A 16,710-nucleotide genomic window follows, 5' to 3' on the forward strand; every position below is an offset into this window, starting at 1 on the left:
ATCTTTTCAATGATGGTAAAAGCACATCAACAGTTTTTTTTTTTTCAGTGACATGTACATGAACATACACCATTTCATAACAAAGCAAAAGAAACAGAAAAACATATTTGAAATTCTGCAGTAATGAATAACCTAAATGTATTATGCAGGAGAATTGTAAAATGGAAAAAAAAAAATCATAAATAACAGATCAAAGTGAAAACTGCTTCTGTCTCTCAAATGTGTGAATTGTTTCTGTTCATTTTTCTTTTCACTTCTTTTCGTATTCTAAAATTTATCTGCATTGAATCAAAACAGAATTATTGCAGGCAGAGTAGATGGCGACATACTCCAATGTGCTGATTTTTCTACTGGCATATTACTAATTTACTCTGTCATATCAATGCAAAATTGTTTCCACAAGGATCGCACTAATAAAAACCTTGCTCTCTATAATAGCTGGGGGGGGGGGGGTGAATGGGGATACCAAATTAATTCAATATTGTTTTCCCAGTATCACTGGGACTTCATCAAAATATTAGCTCTTGTCATTTCTGCTTCGAGAGTATAAAGGAGACCAATGCCAAATATATCCTGTCCATGCCATTGACTGTGGACAAACACTGGAAAACGATTTACATAACCAAACGAGCTCCGTTATTTGCCGACCCATCCAGCTAAAGCTTGGGTATTTGTTCTCAAAGCATCCCCAAGTGAAACGGCAAACACGCCAAGCAGAAAGGCTTGTTACGACCCCGAGAATAACCTCTGTAAACACTGAAGCTGTGATGTCCTAATGGTCGAGAGAGTGTTTTGACAATTCTCTCTCTCTCACTATTCACAGTAATGTGTATCTATTCCCAACACCTACAATGTTGTAGGCTGCACTGTCCAAGAGGTCTCATGTGTGTGTGTGTGTGTGTGTGTGTGTGTGTGTGTGTGTGTGTGTGTGTGTGTGTGTGTGTGTGTGTGTGTGTGTGTGTGTGTGTTTAATTACCACACAAGCACAGGCAATAAACCGGACAAAGCATAATAGACCCTTGCTATTGAGTACAACTATCAACTATTGTTCGTTAAATGAGACCTATTCATCTCACCTATTCTTTCTCTCTCTCTCTTTCTCTCTCTCTATCTATATTGATCTATTCATGTAATGCAAACAATTACGTGCATTATAGGGCATGAATTGCAAGTACGAACGGTGACATGACATTTGCTCCTGCGACAATTGCTCCGGTCCAATTTCTTCTCCGAGGACTTAGGGTTAGGGTTGTCATATAAAAGGGTTTAGTTTGATGTGAGGATTAAGATTAGGGTTTTATGTTTGTGGATCAAGAATTTATGCTTGGCTTTAAATAGCGTACAGATATTTCATGGGAGCAAATTGTTGCAGGAGCAAATGTCATGGAACCGTATTATATGCATGTAATCCTCGGCTGAGAAACAGAAGAGTGTTATAACAATCGGGGGTATTAAAGTCTTTGGGAATCACATAGAGTTTGATCTCCTCTACATTTTGGTGTCAATTTCAAACTACTGTATTTTCATTTTCAGTAAAGTGTTCAAAATCAAAACCACACAGGCACGATTTTGCCCAATATTTGGAATGTCAATGCCTGTAAATCTACCAACTTTTGATTTTAGAAGTATTTAGCTGTTTATTTCATGAAAATACATTGCTTCATTTTAATTTATGCTCAAATCTTATAATGCAAAAATGTCCTTCTAGTTCTCAACTAACAATACATCTTCTCTCAATCTCCCCATTTTTCTCTCTCTATATATCTATCTATCTATCTAGCTAGCTAGCTATGATAGACACACATCATACATGCGCATAAATGTTTTTGTTTTTGTTTTTGTTTTTTGTTAAATTTCAAACTTTTGGTTTGTCTCTTCCCGACTTTCTTTCTTTTACTTAATCAGTTAAGAGTACGGAATCTCTCTGTTCTCTTTGACAGTTCCACCTGGGTATGCAAGATGATGACATCTAATAATTCAGGCGGCAACAAACCACCAACCCCTTTGGAAGAGCCACGCAGATCCGCAAGCAATGCATCCCCTTGTCTCAGAAACATCTGCTAAGCTATTCAAATGTCAAAGCAAACATACTAAATGTGCAATGTACATTCATGTGTAATGCACACTTTAATATTTGAGGCATGCTGGAGGCTGTCTTTTTCCCCTGTGTACAAAAAAGTCATCTTTCTTACATGTATCTGACAAAAAAAAAAAAACCAACAACAAACACCAAATCTACACTACAGAACATTCAAGTATAATGATCAAGATAATCTTTAAAGTATTTTGGACAAAATGCACCATAATCAAAGAAGTTCATACAGTTGAAGAGAAAGAATAATCAAAATTACTGAAAAAGCTTCAATTTAAATCATACCACTGACTTCACACACACTTCAATCATTTGGCATAATGTTGGTAAAAATCATGAAGAGATTTTACAAAATTGAAATCAGAACTTACTACCTTCTGCAAATAATACAATGAAAGACATGGATCCACAAGGTTCTATCTTTTTCACGCAATGCATGCATGCGTCTTCCATTCACCCACATCTTCACCTGAGCAAACACTTGACTTAAAGACGAACGCCTGATAAATGTATCAAGTGACGCAGATTGAAATTCACCAAGGTGCGTTCTGACAGTTTTTCTCATCAGAGAACCTCACATCTCTCCCCTGCAGGGGAACTCCGCAAATACCGCGCATCAAATCTCAGAATGTGATGCCTGAATGGAGAAGTTTAGGATGATTAATAGTTCTGGTTTTTTTTTTTGTATGGTCCTTTACTGCCTCCTTCAAGTATTCATTTGCAGCAGCTTCTGGCATTAGCCAGCGATATCACTAAGTATCACATAATATCATAGCATGGCATCAAAAACAATGTCCCATTCATCATCTAAGGCTCTGGGTAGAAAGAAAGTTTCCTTCCACATCTGCTCTTAATAACACGTTTTACAAAATACTCATATCACAAAATGGTGTAAGAATGTAGCATTTATTGCTGGCTCTGGGGAAAAAAATAAAGTTTACTCTAAACATTTACTCTATTGTTAAAGATACAGCAGAATGGCTTATGTCATTCATATGATACAACTGCAGATCTGTTCAATGCTAGTTGTTGAGTGTGAGTGCCCTTTGATCAAGGTTTTTGATCCATTATGAAACTTGGCATTCAATTACATGGGTGGATCATGTGAGTGTGGCAGAAAAAAAGGAGAAGGAGAAGAAGGAATTAAAGGTACAATGTCTTTTGAAAGCTTTGCTTGGCATACCAATGCTGTGTCAAAATCAGGCCTTTTAAACTTCATTGTGCAACTTCATGTACGAGATGAATTTGCTTTTTTTGTGATGATGATGATGATGATGATGATACTGATAAGGAAAATCGCAAAAAACTCCCATTGCTTTAACTGCTAACAGTGTGGACATAAATTTGATGAACATGAGTTCTCCTATCTATTAAAGTGCTATGTACTTTAAACATGGCACTATTATAGAAGAAGCCAGATGGTAATACAGTGATTTTTCTTTTAAGACAGTGCAGAATGACCCTCCTCAACAGGCGACCTAAATCGATCCACAAAATCATTTCATATGACGGCATGAAGTACTATGAGGGGAAAAAAAGGCATTAATGTGCGTATCAAACTGTGTATGAGATATTGCAGTGTAAGCCTGTCTTAGATTACCTTTTTTTCTTCTAGTATGATTTTTTTTTTCTTTCTTGTGTAAATACTTCAAAGACAAATTTAGTTTGCAGAGGGAAAGAGAGTGTCAACTTTCCACAGAGTTAAAGTTTCGGCAAAGGTGGATTTTGCTGTCAGCAATCTTCTTCACTGATTCAGTTTAATCTGGAAGCCAGTTACTTTTCTGGGACCTTTGCCGTGTACGTGCAAATCATGTCAAAGGTCTCACACATATAGGTGTATTATTATATGCCAGAAACATCCTCCAGTTGATAGAACGGTGTTTCCTTTTACATACTATTTGTGTATGTCCTTCTTGCTTCAACCCTTTGTGCTTTAATAGAGTGGCAATTAGCACAGAAAACCCCATAGCATTGTACACACTGTCCAAAGTCCCCGGCACGGAAAGGGTTAATTTAGGCACAAGTTGAAAATCTTCGAATGAGCAGCAAGCCAAGCAAACAATGAAATTTTCCGCCTTGCACCATTTACTCAAATGAAACAAACACTTTAAGTAACCTTAAAAAACAAACAAACAAATGAGGCAGATATATCTTCCTCTCTACTTCATCTCATAAATTACATTACAGACAGGAGAGCTTGGACACAAGGGCAAAATTTCTAGGTCGCAATTCATAACCCCTCCCCACCCCACCCCCAAGAGACACACTGTACAGTATCAGCAGTCATATTCTTCAGTGTTGTCCACACTGGCACACCCTGCTCATAGATCATCTATCACACTCATATGACCTGAATCACAGAGCCACTTGACACACTAGATATTTGAATACGTGGATCACACGTGGCACTGCGAGTGCTGGACATCGACTTTGAGCCATAAATAAGATGTCACCAACAAAGTCTCCCCACTCCTTACTGGCACAAAGGGATGACAATTCCGAGAAAAACAACAACAACAAATCAAAGAGGTGACTGAAAAAGGGGATAAGAAAGAGAGGCTGGGGACAAAAACCTCAATGAATCTGTGCCGATTCAATCTTCATCTTGACTTACAGAATGGAAGACCTTGATAATAAACTGGAGCACTGCTACAGGGGAAACACCTCCCATCGTGTTTATACTTAAGTTCTACAACATAAATCTGTTAACGTTCATCTTTTTTTCACACAGCTATGATGAGCTTCGCTCAATGATCTAGGGTTTATCTCCAAGAAAGTCAGGCAAAATGGTCTGAATGCAATTTTTTTGCCCCTGTAATACTGGGAAATTAATAGAATTCAAAATCAGAAGTCACTTTCACACAGGACGGAGATACAAATTGTAAGAGTTTACTTGAAACAGACTGTTGAATTTGACCACGACAAAATTTTGTTGGCATATCTCCCACACATGTAACAAGTTTTAGAAGGAAAGATATTGAACAGTGTTACATTTTGTTGTTTGGTTTTTTTTTTGTTTTCAAACACGTCAAGCTGGGAGAAGCTGGGGGGGGGGAGGTTACAGCGATACACATACTGTAAAACCATATAGATATTTGCAGCAAGAAATTTTTGACAAATAGAGCGTACGGCCTTTTTTTTTTCTTTTTTTTTTTTAGGCATGGCTCTTTTGCAAATTGTCACTGGCATTCAGTGAAATGTGTGGGAAAAAACTTTTCCCGTGCATTTTACTTTTGCAAACCTTGGCTCCTTGCAAAATTAGTAAAAGTTTTATAGTTGCAAAACATTTCTGCTTTTACAGTAAAACTTACCTTCGAGTCCTTCACTCTTATTTCACATTGTCTACGCAGTGATACTCTGCACATTTGTTAGCAAACAACTTACTATTAAACAAGATGAGTGTGGGCATATTATGCTCGAAACTTGTGACCGCAAATTGCCCTTTTTATTGGTTCAATATTACTTTATATTGAAAGTTTGTTACCCTAATATGAACTTCAAGCCAACATGAGAAAATGTTGGTATTTTTTGTCAGGATCAATAAGTATAAAAACAAAATGCCACATCTCTTTTAATATCAGCAGGAACAGAAGAACTTTCCAAACTTCAAAAACACAACAACAACAGTGCAAACAATGATGACATTCACTTCACAGAACATTAACTGGGTAAATATTGGTTGAATTACTCACCTGTTTCCATAGAAAACTGTCTGTTGGGTTGCGTCCAATGGCACATGCCGTGTGGAGAACAGCATAGACCACTCCGAACAAAACTGAAAGTCGCATGCGCACTGGCAGTAACGTGTAGATCAGGTAAATAAAAAACACTGTGGTCCAAATGCCTGCGGTCGCCGATCTCGGCTCAGTGTCCACGACGTCGATGACGACGATGATCCCGAGAAGCACCAATAGTATATAGCACACAAAGCGTAGCTGTTTTGGCGTGAAAGCACTACGATTGCACAAGACTCCCAGCACGATAAACACAATTTCAAAAAGCCCTAGAAAGACACCCTTGAACCAGGTGGTAAGTCCGGCCCCGTAGTAGAACCCGAGGACGACTATGACTGTCACTATGACGAGCATGAGGAGGTTCGAGAGACTGCTCTTGTTCAGACTGAAGAAGTAGCGCTGGTAGAGATCCTCCAACTGAGGCGACTTGAACTTTTTCGACTTGAAGACTTTGGTAAATCCCTTAATTGACTCCATGCATGTGATGTCGAGAATGACGTCCGGTTCGCCGTCCCGCGGCCGGCCGTTCACTTCTTGGAGTTCCACTGAGCGCACTCGCACATCTCCGTGCTGGCCGACCTCCGTGGTCTTTTTCTGCGGGGCAGTAGGCGTCACCCGCCGCTCGCGGGGCTCGTCCCATGCCGACTTGCGCGACTGGGCGCTCCGCGTGGAGGTGCTGCTGCTGGGCCGGTTGGGCGGGTGGTGGTAGGCGGCGCCAGCGGCGCGGTGGTGGTTGTTCTCCACAGGCATGTTGCTGCCGGTGTCGACGACGTGGTTCTCGTTGGCTGCGGGCCCTAGATGAGCCTCCTCTTCCTCCTCCTCCTGCCGAGAACCTCTCTGGCTGTGAGATGCGAAGAGAGCCCGCTCATCCTCCTCCTTCTCTGCCTCCTTCTTCTCCCACGCAGATCGGCGCAGGCTCATTGCCGAGCCGTGCGCTGATTGGCTGCGGGGCGGGGGATCCTCGCTAGCCATGCTGGCCGAAGACGCCACAAGAGCAGAGGTGCAGTGCACTCCCTGATTGGTTGATTAATCTGTAATGAAACAGGCAGATCCCCAGGGGGCAGTGAATACCTTTTTAAGTGAGCTCTTCTTACATTTCACTCACTACTCAAGCACACACAAAAACACACAAACACACACACAAACACACACACACACACATACACAATCCCCCTTACCATTTACTTTTAGCATTCTTGCACAACTCCCTCAGCTGAGAGCTACAATGTTTATGTTAGCATCTTTTCTTTTCCTACACACTTCGCTTCCTTCTTTGTCCTGTTGTTGCATAAGTCTTCTCCCTTCCATCCGGAGAAACCGTCGGTCTTCTACAACGTACACAAATAAGTACTTGAAAAGCCCTTTATGACACAGGGTAATACATTCTATTCCTATCCCCCTAATGGGCGCCACATATCATATTCTGGGAGATAATGTCCACACAATCATTCATTCATCTTTCATTATTCATGAGCCACTTGATGTGAAAATGAATGTGTGCTGAATTGATCTGTGTGTGTGTGTTTTCCGCCTTCATTCTATGAATTTCAAGAATGGCAAACTAAAAAAAAACACTTCAAAATGGGAAATAATTCTTACTAAGAGTGCTATAAATAATTCATATGAACCCTTCTCAAAATGATAACATCACAACTGTTTTCATTATCAAAATATCACATTCTGTGAAATGTTTTCATCATGAAAACCACCTCTCCCTGTGAGCAAAATATACATGTTTTTGTATCTATTCAAAGGGATCACAATTCTTTAAATTGATGTGTGTACAATTCATATCTCTGTCCTCTTTGTTTCTTTTTCCATTCTGTGCCTCAAGAGAAAGGAGTAATAAATAGCTTCCATGAAATTCGAGGAAGTGTCAGGAACTTGATCTATAAAAGGATACATCAATAGGGGGTGGGGCAGTTCGCTTCATTGCTGCAACAAAAACCACATTATGTGAAAGACACTCAACCATTGATAGGAACTATCCAGAGCCTTTGGATCTTTTTTGGGCGTCTAGTCCTTTGCTCTGCTTTGAATTATTTAATTCAAAATGTAATCGATGACTTGTATTGTATCTTCACCATACACAACAAATGACAATTGTCACATTAAAAGTTCTATAGTGTACATAGATTCTATGGTGTGCTGCATGAAGGATGCATATTATCAGCTGAGAAGCAGAAGGATAGTGATTATCAAAACCTTTTTTTTTATTTGTATGAACAATGCCCCTCTGCCTCTGAAACTGATGGAACATAGAGACCATATCGAGCACACCAAACAAACTCCTATACTTTGGAAGGACAGATCTGCTGAATTGGAAAGAACAGCTTACTTTCCTGCTAGTAGCAATACAAGATCTCGTACACACATCACACTTGATAGATAGTGGGTAGAGAAGTTAGAATAGAATTGCTTCATGCGCGTGCACGTGATGAGTAAGTACAGGGTTCCCAGCATTTCAAGAAAACAAAATTCCCTGATTTTTCCCTGATAAAGTATCAAATTTCCATGATAACTATTTCAACTCATTTCCAGTTTCACACCCAATTTTCATCCAGTGGATGTTGTTTTGGTATGCAACGAAATATAATCCAGAGTCTTACTGACTACTTTCGATTTTTGGGTCAATCAAAATTCCCTGACTTTTCCCTGATTTGAGTTATTTTTATCAAATTCTCTGACTTTTCACAGACAGGAAAAAAGTTTTAAAAAAATTCCCTGATTTCCTTGCTGGGCTGGGAACCGTGAAGTGCTCTACTTGCAAAAAAAAAAAAAAAAAAAAAAAAAGATAATAATGATAATGAGAAAGAAGAGAGGTGCACGTGTACTCTTCAGTGAGGCTTGAACAATTCTCCCTATTGCATATACAAATGTAGCTCTCTGAATTAGAACACGTGTGGCGCTCTAATTTTTTTACCTTTAATTCTTGGGATATAAACTTCGGTTATGAATGCGCGATGTGTAAATGTACACTGTACGCCTTTATGCACATTGAAGGCCGAAGTACCAGTATTCACAGTTCGTATTAAATTCTGTCTTATAATCTGTCGAATAATAGAGTTATTTTCTAATATGTAACTTTACATTTTGATGAATGGGATTCTTTTGCAAAGTGGTCCATGAATGCTGGGCCGATGATGCAAAACAACGAAATTATGGAAAATATCTATAGATGAAGGACATGACGTGGGTTAACCGCAAAACCGGAAGTGTACATCCCAAGAGCGAGCGATCAGATATCGGTATCGCGAGGCGATATTACTTGATATCGGCTATATGCGATAGGGAGAATTACTTTTGAATTGGTTTGCATGGCTTTCAGTATATCCAAAGCCATGCAATATATATAACATAAAACGTACAGAGTGGGCTCCTCTGAATATTTCTACAGATAAATGGTGCTACATAAATGCTGTTTCATCATCATCATCATCATCGTACATTATGAATAATATAAACTGCATGCTGCTATAATTCATAACTTTTTAAAAGAAAATGTGATGGAAGGGATTTACTCCAAAATATTTGCTGTAGTTTTTTTTTTTTTTTTTTTTTTTTTTTTTTGGGGGGGGGGGGGGTGCTGCCATTAAAGGTCTGTGATAATACAAAAACCTGTACCCTAATGGGAATACTCACACTGAAACACATTCTAAGGACTCTATTTGAAAATAAAGTATGACAGAAAGTCACCAGTGAAATATCTGTAGCTTAAAGGTACATCAATCTCTGTATTTCCCCCCCCCCCCCCACACACACACACATAGTGCTCACTGTAGTTAGCATAATTTTTTTTTGTCCATCTGACCACAAAACTTGGAACGCTTCATTGTGGAAAGGTTACAAGTCCAGATTAATCATCAGAATACTCATTTTTTCTTCCGAAAATAGCCTTAATTCCCCGGGGTAATGGCATTTTGTGGCTGGTGTTTGCGAAAAGAGAGCCAACTTCGTATGACATCTTTTTTATTTTAGCTCTATTTATCACATGTTATGATCTTGCTTTGGGTGCAGTAAGAGTTTAAAATGCTGTGCGCTTGTGTGTTTATGAATAGAAATAAAATGTTGTCCCTCATGCTCTGTCGATTCTGTTGCTTTTTTTCTTGTAAAGATGGATCTTCAAGAAAATAGATAATAAAGAGAGGATGATGCCCTATTCTCACTGACTGGTTAGGGTATGTTCAGTCATGATCTGCACCAGCAACCTGCATTCAAAGCTGTAATTAGACTTGCACATGGTGCTTTTATTTTTGTTCTTGCATGTTTTCTGCTGTGTGCATACATGCAATTTTTGCTATAATAATGTTGTTTTATAAACAAATGATACTACTGCTGCCACAAGGTGCAAACAGAATGCATGGAAACAACAAAGACAAAATGCAGTGTAATCAAAATGCCCCCAAAATATAAACTGGATAAAATCCAGCACATGATGACAATGATGATGATGATGATGATCATCATCATCAGCAGCAGCAGCATCAGCATCAGCATCATCACCATCATCATCATCATCAGCAGCAGCAGCAGCAGTAGCATTATCACCATCATCATCACCATCATCATCATCACACTTGTACAGCACATTTTGCACATCTGTACATCAAGTACATGTACACTCATGTTGTGATATTACACAAGTTACGTGTCATTTCTCTCACAGATTTCAACGTGGCAGAAACATAAAGATTTACTGTTTAAATCATGACACGAAACTGTGCTCTACCATGTGTACATCCTGAGGTTGAAAATCAAATGGGCTGATATATTTTTCAGTTTATATCTAAAGTGTGCCTTGATCAAAGGCTAGTCATAGCTTTACAAGCTGGACTTTTTTCTGTCTTACACTGTACTATAAGTGAGTTCCATTTTAAAAAGGTTCTGCATCATTCAGAGATTTGCAATCATTGCATGGTTACCATAGCAACAGCATTACAAATCACAGCTAATTGGCTATTATCAGCAAGATCATCATATGCTACTGTGTGCAATACAGTGACTGAATGCTGGGAACTCTCAAGATTTTCCCCTTCATTTTTGAATGACAAAGTGGTATAAAAGTTAATGTTTTATCTATACCTCTGTAGCACAGATACAAACAACTTGATTCTTTTTTTTTACACTACTATTGATACACAATGTAACTTTGTATTGTTATCAATATTTTATTGGATGGCAATGAATGTGACACCATGGAATATTGGCTCTAATAAGTGCAATTTTCCATGGTATTCCATCGGAATAAAGCCATCTACATGGTAATGTAATTATCATTATCTATAATCACTATCTGCAGGAGGTGTAGCTGTAGAAAGTATATGCAGAATAGAATTACAAGTACTGAATACACTGCACTAAAAAGTAGTGACTTGGACTTGTAGTCAAGAGTTCAGGCACTTACATGTACCAAGCATTTATGCACACAGCAAGCCTTCAGGCTACAGATGAAAGAAATTATGGTATCATTGCACAGCCACTTTACTATAAATGTTAGCCTACAATGGTGAATAAATACAGTTAGCCTACGTATGTGTCACATTTAATATGCTCTGATATTGTGAATGCAAGTCAAGTGGAAAAACACCTTATAATATTTTAAATGCATTGCTAAAATGCCTTACATGGATAACGATAAGATATCAATATTGTACAATGTCATAATGAAACATTCACACTTTCAATTGATATTGACCAGTGACTCTACAAAGTTCAAATCTAAGAAGATCTACTCAGGGCTGCCAACACTGGAAACTAGTTGAGAGTGAGACTCCCACAGGCCAATGCTATAATTTAGGAGTCAAAATGAGTGAGATCAATAGAAATGCATGCAAATGAAATAAAGTTTTAGAGTGAGAAAGGACCAAAATGCGTGAGTCTCACGCTCAATGCGTGAGAGTTGGCAGCCCTGATCTACTGCTGTAGGGCTTGACCACTGGGAAGGACTGGGAATAGAATCTCCTCCACAAGACGTTTCCTATAGCAACCACTGGCCTCAGTCTAAAATTTATGGCACTGATATCATCCTACTACCTTTTATACCGCATATCAACGGCCATGGGTCATTGGTCGAACACAAACACACCGCACAAAGAAGGCACAATGTGCATGTCCACGTACATTGTGCACCACGTTGCTACGGTCCACTCTGGGGCATTGTGACTTCAGTCCACTCGGCTGTTGTCAAGATTCTCGTTGCCAGGCAACCCACAAGGCAGCCCTAAAATAGCTGTATCCGAGGCTTTGGGTACATGTGTAAACACATGCGCCGGCAAAGCTGCATGGTTTATAGCAACCAGAGAAGATTAGCTAACCAACTAAGAGTACTGAGTTCATTGTGCACTGTCTTGTTGATACAACAAAAAGTCATTGTCAGAGGTGACTACACACTGTTAACCTACAATGTACCTTGACTGGACACATTTTTTTGTGTGTGATTTAACATCTGTTGTTAATTTTATAATACCCTCTTCTACAATACAAGCCTTCCATGTCTATAAATACATGATTTCTGATTGCAAAGAAACTTGGAGCTATGCAATATGTGTCACAAAGCTGAGACAAGTGCAGATCTTGTTCAGTTTCGACATTCAAACTACAGCTTTCAATGAAAGTTCTCGTTACATTAGACTTTTTGTGTGGAGGATATTTAATGCAACGAGCATTCATTTTGAATGCATTTGAATGTCAGAATTACTAGCAGGAGCTTGGTGTGCTTTACAGAAAAATTAAATCTTTCACTTTTGGTAATAATGACCACACTTGTAACAGTTCATCGTCACACTGTGCAATACTGAATATTCAGCATAAAGGATATATTTAACGAGTTTTGAATCTATAGATGATTATAACAAATTCAATATAACAGACAAAATTGAAAGAAAAAGAAAAATTGAGATAAGGAAAATGCTATCACAGCGATTAAAAAAGATGGCATACATGTAAAATGTTAGAGAATAAGCCAATCCACATAAATCTAACAGATTCAGTTACTCCTGGATGTTGTGTATGATGAAGAATCATTTCTAAAATGGACAGAGCCACAAATACATGTAAATGCTAAACCTCCGTATCAATGTTAACGATTATGCAATCATCCTTAATCGTAAGATGAAAAACAAATGGTTTGCATCCAGTCAGAAGGAAGTCATCCCTCATCCAAACAATTTTGTCACTACTGACGATTTTAATGTTGCTTTTCTACTGATGTTATGAAATCAAGATCATACAAAACAAGTTTGTTAAAATTCCACTTCTAAACATCTAAAATCTATTGAAACTATATTGCAAACTTTACAAAGTTAAAACTCCTGCTTTATCACAATTATCATTCACATCACAATATAATGATAGCACCAGTAATGACTATCTAAAGTACCGGTATGTGTCCTATCAAGACTGTAACTGAATTTAACTCTCACGATAAACTTATACTTTGGGAGGAAAAGAAGAAAGAAGAAGAAAAGAAAAATACTGCACAGAATTGTGAACAATCAGGATAAATTACCACCTGTCACATCAGGAGTGAAAATATTCCCAAGCTACATGTCTATTGTGGTGGCTAGCATTTAACTCCGGAGTTAGTGTGGACCTGTGAAACAGTGGATTTGGATCATATACAAATAGTGAATGGTCACGAGTGCGATGGTACAAGACTTCGCATGAAGTGAAAGATAGAGGCCCTCTATTCAACGAGGCAATGCCGAGTTGAATAGTGCGCCTCATCTTTTACTGAATGCGCAATCTTGTTCTATTGCACAAGTAAAGACCATACATTATTTGTTCATACTATACCTCGAAAGTCAACAGATGTGACCCACACAGATTCTTGAATTTGGCACAGAAATAGCAACCATTTTCCCTGGAAGACGAATGAGTAGCCTCACAGTCACTGTGTATGTACGTACAAGCACGCTTGTAATTGTTAAGTGTGCTTGGCAAATGTTTGTTTATTGTGACATCAGAGCCGTGCAATGGAACAAAAATTTCGAGTCAATTGTGAGTCTAACACGGAAGTCAATGGAAATTGGTGACGTCAGCCATGCGCTATCCATTTTTGCTCAAACAAAATTGCACAGCTGACAGCCACAGTGTGGGATGGAACTTTCAACTAAATGTCACGTGATGGGCAATTGACCAATTGGATAGCTACATTCTTTTTAGGTTTTGTATTATCAAATAATATCACATCTGGCTGATTACATATGTATGCAAAATTCAGATTTATTCAAGATCTTTGTAAGTATACATCGTATCACTCTTTAAGTTTCAAGTAGAAATAGACTTCATGAGACCAACAACAGCTATTTGCATAGTAAACATACCATGAAGACAAATGCCACACAGGAAAGAAAATTTTCACAAAAAAAAATCAATGTTTCTCTAGAGGGGAGGACAAAATTCTTCCAGCCTCCATCAAATTGCATAATATCCATAAAGAGAATGACACAAAGATCAGAGGAATTTAGATCATTTCAATTTTTGTAAGCTCTTGGAAGCATGAAAAACAGATCCCTGAGTTAGTATTGTGTGAGAGCAGGATGCAAAGTTGAGGACAAATCATGTAAAAGTAGGAAGACTTGGAAAGCATTTAAAAAGCAGCTCTTACAAAATCACTGACCTATAAATAATTTCTACATCATCTAAAACTACAGCTTTGCTATGCTATGTTTCATGGCTACATGACACATAATGCACTGCAGTTGAGTGTCCCGACTTGTTTACAGTGAAGAGTTTATGCTCGCCCAACGTGGCAAGGATAGTGCGCCCTCTGTAGGTGACAGTGGTTCAGTCTGACTGCTCTGATTTCTGATGCACACAGGTGACTCCGATCTTTGCACCGCCGGACACTGGCCCTATGCGATGCAAGCTATGCCGGTGCGACAGATGCTATCTCGGTGTGGTTACCACGGTAACCATCACCATCGTGACCTCATTCTAGTCATCCGATGAGCATTGTACTCATGGCCTGTATCATTTCAAAGGAATCTCCGCTATCATGGTGTCGTATATCAAGTGATGTTGCTATGCTTCAGTCAGTCACGTAGGCCATATTGTTAACAAAGGTGTTACAATGGCTGGGTACAATTAATATGTATCATGAAGTGTACTTCTTTTTCCCTCACACATGCCCCTAACACCTTTGTCTTCTCCATGATAATTGCAGTGTACAAAATGAAATCATGACTGTGTACATGCAAGATGTGGGCTACAGACAAATTTGCAAAAACAAAAACAACTCACTAGAAATGCATACTACAAACTGTATATAAATATACAGGACTTCTGGTACTGAACAGTTTTTTGTCTAAAATAATTCATATTCCCTCCTATAATCAAAAATGAAAACTTGATAATGCAGAGTCAACATTTCAAAGCAAAATCAAATCAAGGGTGAAAGCCTGGGGCTATGATGTATGTATGAATGTAAAGTGGATAGGATTACTTAAAAATGAAATCCCATCAGTAGTCTACAATCTTCTCAAATTGACCGATACTAGCAACTGGGGCAGAATCTACGGAGGAAACGAACAAGGAGTAATCAAAGTGACCCTCTACAAGTACAGTCCAAAGGTCACTCAGACCATTCCGATGAGAAATATGTTTGCTGCATTCCGCATCTGTGCTTTGACCCATTTAGGACGGGCTGCTTTGCTATAGGCCTAATACACATTTCCCATAGACAATTGCCCCAGTATACTTACTAGGAACTAGTCTTCAAAGGGTTAACAGATTGTACCTTTATCGCACATTGGATCATTTTTGTACACAACTAGAAAAGCACTCTGAGAGCGCAGACCTCCGCCAAGCAGCCACTTTCCACCAATGATCTTGCTCTTCCATCTAGAGAGATCAGTGATTTCCACCCATATGTATGCATGCTGACGATTCGTCGCTTTCCCAATATGGAAGCCTTTGTTACGTCATAAACCCTCAGCTGCGCGGAGCGCCTTGCCCTAGCAGAAACTAGAGCACACACTTGAGCACGTGTATGAAAACCTCAAAAAATAAGCAGCTTGAACTCCCAAGTTCATTGACCCTACCTGCCAAAATATCAAAAATCCTTCATAAAATTCATAAAAGTTTCCGGATTACTATCCAAATTTAACCATTTGTTCCTTATGTCATTCTTAACCTTTCCTGCAAGTTTCGTCCACATCCGTGCAAAATTTTTTGAGTTATTTTTCACACAGATAAACAAACAAACAAACAAACAAACTAACCAACAAACTAATAAACAAACCAACAAACCAACGCCAATGAAAACATAACCTCCTCCCTTGGCGGAGGTAATTACTTCCCATGATAACTTTGATTCAGTTGGGGTATGTAATACATTAATGTAACGCAAGATAGCAAGCACTAGGATCAAATGAGATACATTGTACATGTATTTGGTTCGCCCATTTGTCTGCATGTTAATAAGAATGTACAATGCTCTCTGCATTTATTTTCAATCATTCATAACGAACTTTTAGGGACCAGATTTATGTTCCACTATATATCTTTTCTCAATATTTTTGATGGCTATCTAATTCCAGGTTACACATGCAAGTGTATGGCTCAAGTTTATAATTTATCAAGGATTTCATACATGTATTTCATATTCTGGAGTTTTCAATACGGTATTTCGGCCTAGATGCTAGGTTCTGCTGCATATATTTTTATCAGTAATCCATTTCAATTCAATTGTTCTATGTGGATTGTGAGAAGGCAATAAAATGATGATATTAAAGTCATACCAAGGACCTGTGAATTCTAGTCCACTCCAACAGATCAGGCACTAAAGTAAAATGTCTTTGAACCAAGGACCAAGAGATTTTATGTGTATTTATATCTTGAAACATTTTCTGAGGCAGAATCACAATTCTAGACAAGTTTGAG

General features: G+C 38.6%; 1 protein-coding gene across 1 annotated transcript in view; it reads right to left on the minus strand.

The window, feature by feature from the left end:
• Positions 1-16,710, minus strand: part of LOC139741961 (adenylate cyclase type 5-like) — a 232,232-nt gene that overhangs the window by 175,104 nt on the left and 40,418 nt on the right. Inside the window, exon 2 of the mRNA XM_071652528.1 lies at positions 5,785-6,857. Coding sequence (XP_071508629.1) covers positions 5,785-6,798 — 1,014 coding nt within the window. The 5' untranslated portion in view covers positions 6,799-6,857. The remainder of the gene's footprint in view (positions 1-5,784; positions 6,858-16,710) is intronic.

Source organism: Diadema antillarum, unplaced genomic scaffold (assembly GCF_040938485.1).
Source record: "Diadema antillarum isolate AM-2024a unplaced genomic scaffold, OU_Dant_1.0 seq00000966_RagTag, whole genome shotgun sequence".
NCBI classification, from domain to species: Eukaryota; Metazoa; Echinodermata; class Echinoidea; order Diadematoida; family Diadematidae; genus Diadema; species Diadema antillarum.